Here is a 9,615-nt window from a genome sequence, read left to right on the forward strand (position 1 = left end):
TGACTCAGGGGTCCAGGAGTCATCTGAACCCCTGGCAGACTCTTCCCATCCCCTCCCCTTGCCTGATACCCCCTTAGGACCCACCGAGGTCACACTGCAGTGCCATCCAGCACGTGTGTGGGTGGGAGAGCAGGAACTACACCTGAACTCGGGCCCAGGACACCGTCCTCAGCCTGAGGCCCTGCCCTGGGTGGCACAGGATGATGGGGACAGAGTCCTGGGGCCTGAGCTCCCAGGTCCCCTGGAGCCTCTCCTCCCCCACCCCAACCACGCCCCCTAGGGACAGGGTCAGGGTCAGCAGTCGGTCCAACCAGGTGTGGAAGGGGCCACCCACACACTCCCTCTAGAAGGCAAGGCTGCCCCGAGACTGGGGTGTTGGCTAGCTCCCTGGGGTCTGCCCCTTTCCCCAGACTGCCAACTAGGCAGAGATGAGGCCTAGAAGTTCAAAGGCCGGAGCGGGAGCCACAGTTCTGCCCCTCCCCCGGAGCCTAGCGCCCACTTCCTGCTTCCTGCTGCCCTCAGGGCCCAGGAGCCCCTCACTGGCTGGTGAGCCAGGGGGTATGGGCAGAGGGCCCAGCCTCCTTTTTGCTCTTGTTTGTGTGGGGCTTTGGCCATTTCCTGGGGAGTTTTCCCTGGAGGGTTTGGAGAGGGGCACATGACTCAGCCAGCACCTTATCTCAATTCCCTCGGATTCCAGCCCGCAAGAATTTCAACACAGAATTCCATTGCAGCTCAGGACCCCACCCCCAGCGAGGCCCTCGAAGGCTCTGGGGGTGTCTAAGCTGCCCGAGCCAGGGGGCCGGCGGGGGGGCCCTGCTGGGGATGCTGCAGAGAGGGGAGTGGGGCGGGGCCGTATGGGGGCTTTCAGGTGGGATGTGGGGACCGGGCCTGTGGTGGTGTCGTGGAACCTCTGCGCCAGGCCCCCTTGGCTTGAGGGCAGCTCTCAGAGAGAGGGCCCCGGGAAGCAACACCCACACTGAAACGGAGTTCCCCTAAAACCGAGTTCCTCTGCCAAGTTCCTGCGTAGCCTCTCTATGCAAACCTTATTCCCTGTCTTGTCCGACACCTGTTCCTCTCAAGACTGAGGAGCACCAAAAAAAAGGGGGGGATTGAAACTGAGCAGGACCCGGGGGGGCCTCCTGAGTACAAATCCTTCCCTTGTCCCCCGTTTCTCGTTTGTAGGAAATGGGCTTCATTCAGCCCCCTAAGACCTTCCCTGAGTTCCAAAGGGCAGGTTCAAACCGTTGCTAATCAGGGAAGGGAGGGGATGCGGAAACAAAGGAGGGGCAGTCAAGAAACTACAGCCTTGGGGCAAGGTCCTGGCTCCCCTTGGAGCTCTTCTGCCAGAACGAAGGCCCCCACCCAGGTGGAGGACGGCGACTACCAGCTGGGACCCCACAGCACCGCCGCCACCTCCCCACCAACCACTCAGGAGAAAGTCACATGCCCTGCTGCCCTCACCCCAAAGTTTGCCTATTAAAGACTCCCCAGAAACCATCGGGGAGTTCAGGGTTTTTAAGCACGAGCCACCCATTCTCCTTGCTCGGCCCCCCAGTAAACCCTTCTCTGCTCCAGACTCGGACGTTTCGGTTTGTTTGGCCTCACTGTGCGTCGGGCACACAGACTTGCATTCGGTAACAAGATCCTTGCGGGAGCAGAGGGGGTGGCCCGGGGCCACAGCTCAGTGGGCCCAGCCCGGGCTCGCCCCCCGCGGGCAGCAGCACCTCGCTCAGGGAGGACCTGGAATGGTTAACCTGCGACACCTCCAGCAGCCAATCACAGGGCCCCGCAGGAAATGCCTGGAGAGCCTCGCCGGGGCGGGCGGGTCCCAGCCCAGCCCGAGTCTGGCACCAGGCAGCCCATGCGGCCCACAGCCACCCAGGCGACCATGGCCTCCCTGGAACTCAGAGCACCTGGGGGCCGCAGCTTGGTTGGCCCGGCCGGGCCCAAGCCAGGGCTGCTGCTGGCCGCGCTGGCCGCACTGGCGTTGACCGGGACGGCGACCCCACCTGCCCGTCTGCTGACCCTGCTGTCCTCAGGCCAAGGTGTTCTGGACCGCACGGCGCTGGGCAGCCTGTTAAATACACTAGCGGCCCGTGTGCACTGCGCCGACGGGCCGTGTGGAAAGGTAACGGCCCCACCCGACGGGTCCCCCGGCCCCAGCCCCAGCCCCAGCCCGCCGCTCCACCCCGAGGGCCGGCAGCAAAGGGCTCGGGCAAACTCCAGGAGGCGGGCCGAGTGCAGTGGCCTGGCGCCTGGGCCCTGCCTGCAGGCCCGAGCCCACCTTTCCCCACTCCGCATTCAGACCCTCCTGCCCTCCCTGTTGGTGGGGCGGTGGCGTGTAGGGACCCGCGGCTCCGGGACCCCAGGGCTGCCCCACCCCCACCCCGTCAGCCCTCAGGCCAGCAAAGTGGCAGTGGTTCCAGGAAGAAATCACCCTGAGGTGGCGGGACCCGTGTGTGTGTGTGTGTGTGTGTGTGTGTGTGTGTGTGTGTGTGTGTGTGTGTGTGTGTGTGTGTGTGTGTGTGTGTGTGTACGCGCATGCAGGCGCAGTCCTGTCATTGGGGGGGATGGTGGGGAGAGTATGTGAGTGAGCAGGTGATGGAGGGGTATCGCTGTGAGAGGGATGGAGAGGACGGTGGTCCTTGTGTGAGGCCCCCGCAGGGAAGGGGGCGGCTCCTGGGCCACAGATACCTGGCCCCTGCCCACCTGTCTCTGCCCACAGTGCCTGTCTGTGGAAGACGCCCTGGCCCTGGGCAGGCCTGAGAAGCCAGGGCTCCGCTCCGGTCCAGCCCTGGAGCCCAGGCACATCGCCCGCCTCAGTGCTGCTGCCGCCCTCTACCTCAGCAACCCGGAGGGCACCTGTGCGGATGTCCGGGCTGGCCGCTGGGCCTCCCGCGCCGACCAGCTCCTGGCCCTGCTCGAGAGCCCTGAGGCCCTGACCCCAGGCCTGACCCGGCTGCTGCAGAAGATTCAGGCCCAGGCCACTGGCCGGCCCACTTCTGCGGAGGTGGGGGCTCGGGCGGGCTGGCCAGGGGGGCGGTGGGTGAGGAGGAGCCAAGAGGGATTGAGGGGACGGGGACCCCTTAGGGGGTTGGGCCTCGACGCCTTTCTGGGCACTTTGGGGAGTCTGGGCTGGGGGAATCACAAATGGACGCTCACCACTGAGTCGGGCAGAGCTGCAGGGGCCCCAGGAGGGGCCCTGACCCTGGACGGGGTCTGAGAAAGCTCCTGGGGCTATAGGGAGGAACGCTGGGGGGAAGGTGGGGGCCTGGACCCGCTGGGCCAGGAAGGGGGAGGCCTGTGGTACCAGGGAGGGGCCCCAAGCAGGGGAGGGGCCCAGCCCAGGTCTTACGTGAACAGGAAGAAGTGGTGCTCCCAGGAGGCTGGTCCAGGGTCACTGGAGTCCAGGGGGCACCAGGGGCAATGGCAGAGCTAGAGGCCAGGAAGTCCACGTTGCCAGTGAGGCTGAGGTCCAGCTCCTCCCCAGGCCTGTGTAGACCTGCCTCAGCTGTTGGAGGAAGCGGCGGGGGTGGGGTCTCCCGGCAGCCCCGGCCCAGTGCTGGCTGCCCTGCTGGACCACGTCAGGAACGGGTCCTGCTTCCGAGCCCTGCCGACCCCTCAGTACTTTGTGGACTTCGTGTTCCGGCAGCACAGCAGCGAGAACCCCAACATCACACTGGATGGTGAGGCCTGAGCTGGGCCACTGGGCAGGGAGTGCCCTGAACCCCAGCATCGGTGCCCCTGGGGAGCGCAGGGCTGGAGCCCACACAAACTTTGTCACTCTGTCCTCCCTGCCAGAGCTGGAGGCCTTGATGCAGCGCCTGGGGGTGGGCGGAGCGACCGAGACCCATGGTGACCACAGTGATCACGGTCATCTGGGAGAGGGGGCCAACCGCCAGGGCCCTGTGCCCCTTGCCACCCCCAACAGCAGCTCCAGCATGTGGGACACAGTGAGCAGCCCATGCGCCCTAGTCCTGGAGAGAGGTGGGGTCCCACTAGTCTGCTCAGGTCCCTGACCCCCAGGCCTGTCACCCCCCAGGTATGCCTGAGTGCTGGAGATGTGATGGCTGTGTACGGGCTGTCTGAGCAGGCTGGGGTGACACCAGAGGCCTGGGCCCAACTGAGCCCTGCCCTGCTCCAGCAGCAACTGAGTGGGGCCTGCAGCCCCCAGCCTGAGCAGCCCACCCAGGACCAGCTCAGCCAGGTGGAGAGTGAGTGCCCACCTCCCCAGCTGTGCCTGGCTGTGCCCAGGGGGCTGGCAGCATGGAGGTGGGACCGAAAAGGGAGGAGGAAGTGGCCGCTGGGTTTGGGAGGGGTGGGGAGAGCTGGACCAGGGCTGGCAGGAGAAAGAGCCATTGGCGTAGAGGGGTAGCAGGGAATATGGGGGCCTGAAAGGGAAGAGGATGGAGTTTTGAGGCCGGAGGGCTAGCGTGAGCAGCCCTGGCGGGTCTTGCTCACTCCTGGACCCCACCTGGACACCCTTCCCTGGGAAGCAGGGGTGGGGGGCTGAGGCTGAGAGGGAGGCTCTCACTGTGTCCCCCCCCACCACCAGGGTACCTATATGGCTCACTGGCTACGCTGCTCATCTGCCTCAGCTCCATTTTCGGGCTCTCGCTCCTCACCTGTGCCAAATGCAGCACTGCTACCCACTACATCATCCAGACCTTCCTGAGCATGGCTGTAGGCGCGCTCACAGGCGACGCGCTTCTGCACTTGACGCCTCAGGTTGGCCCCCTGCCCACCAGGACCCTCCCTCCCCCACCAGGGACTCCCCTACCCAGCCTTCCTTCCAGGCACACCCTCCTGGGACCCTTCCCTGACCCCTAACCCCTATCTCCTTGTCTGGGGGGAGGAGGCCCTGGGACAACTGGCCCAGTGCCCTCTGCCCACCCAGGTGCTGGGGCTGCACTCACATGATGGCGAAGGCCTTGGCTTGCAGCCCACCTGGCGCCTCCTAGCTGTGCTGGGTGGTCTCTATGCCTTCTTCCTGTTCGAGAGCCTCTTCAACCTCTTGCTACCCCTGGACCCGGAGGTCAGGTGCATGGGGGCTGGACGCGGTGTGGGGAGGAGGGGGGTTGGCGTGGTGGACCCTGAGCCGCTGTCCCCGCAGGACCGAAAGGACGGGCCCTGCAGCCACGGACACAGTCACGGCGGCCACAGCCATGGCGTGTCCCTGCAGCTAGCGCCGAGCGATCTCCGGCCTCCCAAGCAGCCCCACGAGGGCTCGCGCGCAGACCTGGTGAGCTGGCTCTGGCCGGACGTCCCTACCCCACGCGGAGCCCTGTCTGCACTCCCAGCCCCCACGCCAAGGCTTCTGCCCTTGGCCTGAGCTGAGGACCTAGCTCTGCGAGCCCCTCCTCTCCTCCCGGCCCAGAGGCTCATCTACGCGGACCGCATCCCCCCCCCCAACAGGTGGCGGAGGAGTGCCCCGAACTGCTGAGCCCGGAGCCCCGGAGATTGAGCCCAGGTGAGCCCTGAGGGAGGCCCCGGAAGCATTGGGTGCCAGGGGTTCGGTGCGCGGCACAGGCGCGGGGTGGGCGGGGGCGAGGAGGTGCGAGGCAGATGCCCACCCACGCCGGCCGCGCCCGCAGAGCTGAGACTGCTGCCCTACGTGATAACGCTGGGAGACGCCGTGCACAACTTCGCCGACGGTCTGGCCGTGGGCGCCGCCTTCTCGTCCTCCTGGAAGACGGGGCTGGCCACCTCGCTGGCCGTGTTCTGCCACGAGGTGCCGCACGAGCTGGGTGAGCCGCGAGAGGTTCCAACGGGGCGGGGGCGGGGCCTGCCCGTAGTGGGCGGGGCCTGCCTGGGGTGCGGTTGGTTGGTTGGCGGGACAGTTGGGAGGGACTATCGGAGCGGGGCGAGGTCTGTCGGGGGTGGGCGGGCCGTCGGGTGGGCGGGGCTCTAGGCCTGACCCCGCCCCTCCCGCCCCAGGGGACTTCGCGGCCCTGCTGCACGCGGGGCTGTCGGTGCGCCGGGCGCTGCTGCTGAACTTGGCCTCGGGGCTCACGGCCTTCATCGGCCTCTACGTGGCGCTCGCTGTACGCGTCGGCGAAGACGGCGAGACCTGGATCCTGGCGGTAGCAACTGGCCTCTTCCTCTACGTGGCGCTCTGCGACATGGTCAGCGCGGAGTGCGGGAGGGGACTGCCGTGGGCGGGAGCTGAGCAGGAACTCTGAGCTCACTTCTGACCCAGGGCCCACCTCCTCCTCAGCTCCCGGCCATGCTGAACGTGCGGGACCGGCGGCCCTGGCTCCTCTTCCTGCTGCACAACGTGGGCCTGCTGGGCGGCTGGACCGTCCTGCTGCTGTTGTCGCTGTATGAGGATAATATCACCCTCTGATAGCCTCTGCCCCAGTCTCGGCCCTTGACTCTGGCTCCTGGCCCTGCACTATCTCAGCCCCTAAAAACCGCAGCCACCCGGAGAGCCCCGGCACCCATCTTCAATAAAGACACTATTGTCCTTGGAGCCCAGCCTGCTCACCTCGCTGGGAGGGAAGGGTCTCCCACCAAGAAAGGTCGACAGGTGGGGCAGTATCTCTCCCCACAGCAGTGCCTGGTGCCTGATGAGGAGCCAGGATAGCTGAGCTCAGGGACCTCCAAGTAGCCAGCCTCAGTCCCCTCATCTGTAATGCATGGGAAGCAAAGCCAGAGAAATCGGCCAGGGTCTGTGGGCCACAGGTAGGACCTGGGGTCCAATCAGGAATCAAATTTGTTTGCTTGTAGCAGAAAAAACAAAACAAGCAGCAGCACTTACACAGATGAGGGCTTGTTTCTCTCTCATGAAAAATGGGCCTGGAGATAATCAGACCAGAGTGTGTGGCAACCCTCAGTGAGGCCCAGGCCTCTACTATTCTGCTCCACTGTCCTCAGCAGAAGTGTCCATCCTCAGAGTCCCCTCGTGGTAGTTTCCTAGGGCTGTAGCACAGCCCACCACACACTGGGTGCCTTAGGACGTCAAATTTATTTTCTCAGAGTTCTGGAGGCAGAAGTCTGAAATCAAGGGGTCAGCAGGCTGTGCTCCTCTGAAGTCTCTAGGGAAGAATCTGTTATGTGAGCTTCTACTGGCTTCTTGTACTGGCCGCCCCATCACCCCTCCCACCCCCCAGCCTTGCACCATCCTCCAGCCCATCACCGTCCCTCTCGAGCAACTTTGAGCCCCCACTTCCACTGACAGCCTCCTTAAGTTTCCCATTGAAGAAGTACGTCCACCAGGCAGGCCCACATCTGCTTTCCTGCTGGCAGCCCCACAACCTCCCAGTCCCTCTGCCCCCCTTCTCCTCCTGTCCGCCTGGAATGGAGCTGCGCCCCGCCCGCTGCTGCTCTCCCAGCACTGTGCTCCTTCAGCATCCCTGCCTCTCTCTGCACCGACCACCTCTCTCCCACAAACAAACTCTCATTCCTGTGTCAGGGCACTTGCCACATGCCAGGCTCGAGTCTGAGGGCTCTGTGGCCACTGACCTGTTTATCCATCACAGATGCCCTGTGCTGTGGGTGCCATGACTATGCCCATCTGACTTGGACGAGGAGAGTTAAGTGTTCTGGCCACAGCCCCAGCTCTGCCCCTGCTCCCTCCTCTAGTACATCCTCAGGGTGGCTCTGGCTACAGTTTTTGTTATGACTTTTTTTTTTTTTTTTTCATGCTATCAGAACTTTATTAGGTGGAGTTTGGGCAAAAGAGAAAACCTCTGAAACAGTCACCCACCTGGTTCAGGATGACCGGAATAGAGGAGCCTTTGCATGGAGACATGCTCTCACTGAGATGAAAGCATATCTTTGATTTTTTAAAAGGGGAGCTGACAGGCTGAATATCTCTTGAGTGTAAATTCAGATTATTTTAAAAATGGTCAGCCAGAGGAAGGCAAGTCTCTGGGGTCAAGACCAGAACAGAAGCAGAAGCCCCTGCTCTGTATGGAGACAAATGGGTACCACTTTTATGTTGGGCAGGGGTGGGGGGTGTGGCGGGGGACATATCTCTGCTATTCCCAGATCAAGATTTGGAGGGAGGGAAACATGACAAATGACAAAAGGACCAGTTTCTCAAAAATCGAGGGATAAAGTAATTGCACTAGGACGAAAACTCAAATAATGGTTTACAAGGGAGCGAGATAAGTCGTGATTCTTCATTGGTACCTGACCCCAATACTCAGACTGCCTTAAACCAGCCTGCCAGGGGGCTATGTATTAATAGAAGGCCTGAAGGGAAAAGGGGAAGAGGGGGCTTATTTTGCTACAGTAGGAAGGGGCTTGAGTGGGGAGAGTAGCAGCTGGCCCCCACTCCCCCAAGACTTCTATCACATCCACAAATATATATAAATACATTATATAAAATAGCAAGTCTGGGAGGCAGGCTCCCCACAAAGGCTCGGGTGACACAGTTACACGTCGCAGGAATTCTAGGAAAGGGCGCGGGGCTCCTAGAGAAATGGGCTCCGTGTGTTCTCTCCTGCCCAGGGTAAGCTCTGCCCCAGCCCACCCCTCTTTTCAGGGTTCAGTTTTGTTATGACTTTTAAAGGGGTTTGCTGTGACTTAGGAGTCACACACCTGCCCAGGCATCCAAGTGACCCCTTTGTCCACCGCTCAAGGGTCCAGATTTGAAGCCTTGTTGCTGAAATGAGCAAGTGAGCGGATCTGGATGCAACATGAACACATATTTCTATGCCATTTTCTCGGGTGTGACTATACTTTCTTGTTTTATTTCCCAAGATTCCGTTTCTTGAGAATTCCCTGGCGGTTCAGGGGTTAGGACTCCGCGCTCCCACTGCAGGGGGCACGGGTTGCTCCCTGGTCGGGGGATTAAGATCCCGCAAGCCGCGCGGGGCGGCCAAAAAAAAAAAAAAAAAAAAATCTGTTTCTAAATCCCAGACCTGTTCGCGGGTACCTAGGGCGAGTCCCTGCCAAGTGAGGAGAGGACTGCTTAGCTGTGCATGGTCCTGGCTCCAGGGCTCTTGAAGTGGGCAACTGTGCCAGGCCTCGGGAGGGAGCAGTGGGCACGAGGCGCGAAAAGTGCCGTTCTGCGCGGAGGGGCTCGTAGAGGGGCCGGCGGGACCACCAGCAGCTACGCGACCGCCAGTGCCAGTCAGGGCCGTGCGCCGTGAGTGCGCGTGTTTTGGTGGGGGCGGGGGGGTCGCTCTGCGGGGGAACACTGAGCAGGGACGGGACACGGCATCTCCAGGAAGCTCTCCCTGGACTAGTCGGGCGTCCGCCGCACTAGCGGCACCTGCCGGGGCGTAATTTGGCGAGTCTTTACGTCCGGGGGTCTCTGCCCTCCCGGCCTCCACACTGCGAGGCTCGCCTGGCTGAGCTTCGGCACCCGGCAGGGCGCCTAAGACCTCGCCTCTTTCTTCGGGCGAGACCCTCAGCGGTGACCCCATTCTGGGGTCCTGGGGCGGGCAGGGCCCTGGCCGGCGGCCCTGAGCCGCCTCAGCCCCTGTCCGGCTTCCAACACGCTCCTGCGTTCGCCCGCAGTGGTACCCTGGATCTCGAGAGAGCTCGGTTTTCGGGGCTCCGGAGGCGGAGCCTCGAGGCCGCCCCAGACCACCAGGGGCCGCTGTCGCCCCCGCGGCAGCTGCGCCTGGGCGGCGCTGCGCAAGCGCAGAAACACGGAATCTC

The 9,615-nt window shown here is 63.0% G+C and overlaps 1 protein-coding gene across 2 annotated transcripts; it reads left to right on the forward strand.

Annotated features, from left to right (window-relative positions):
• Positions 1–876: 876 nt before the first annotated feature.
• Positions 877–6,472, forward strand: SLC39A4 (solute carrier family 39 member 4). Of its 2 annotated transcripts, XM_036831022.1 has the most exons (12): positions 880–2,128; positions 2,726–3,010; positions 3,491–3,686; positions 3,802–3,953; positions 4,043–4,214; positions 4,556–4,728; positions 4,898–5,035; positions 5,114–5,242; positions 5,416–5,470; positions 5,595–5,747; positions 5,938–6,125; positions 6,218–6,472. In XM_036831022.1, exons 1-12 carry the CDS (start codon positions 1,796–1,798, stop codon positions 6,344–6,346), a joined length of 2,103 nt encoding a protein of 700 aa, XP_036686917.1. In that variant the 5' UTR covers positions 880–1,795; the 3' UTR covers positions 6,347–6,472. The 2 variants fall into 2 exon arrangements, with proteins under 2 accessions (XP_036686918.1, XP_036686917.1); XM_036831023.1 differs by lacking the exons at positions 3,802–3,953; positions 4,043–4,214 and having other exon boundaries at positions 877–2,128.
• Positions 6,473–9,615: the final 3,143 nt, after the last annotated feature.

The sequence above is a fragment of the Balaenoptera musculus genome, chromosome 17 (genome assembly GCF_009873245.2).
Source record: "Balaenoptera musculus isolate JJ_BM4_2016_0621 chromosome 17, mBalMus1.pri.v3, whole genome shotgun sequence".
Lineage (NCBI taxonomy): Eukaryota > Metazoa > Chordata > Mammalia > Artiodactyla > Balaenopteridae > Balaenoptera > Balaenoptera musculus.

Bases quoted from the DNA above. Each gene is read 5' to 3' on its own strand.
- SLC39A4 (XM_036831022.1), top strand. From the start codon at position 1,796: ATGCCTGGAGAGCCTCGCCGGGGCGGGCGGGTCCCAGCCCAGCCCGAG. The intron at 5,036-5,113 runs GTCAGGTGCATG...CTGTCCCCGCAG, and splicing joins TGCTACCCCTGGACCCGGAG to GACCGAAAGGACGGGCCCTG. The intron at 6,126-6,217 runs GTCAGCGCGGAG...CCTCCTCCTCAG, and splicing joins ACGTGGCGCTCTGCGACATG to CTCCCGGCCATGCTGAACGT.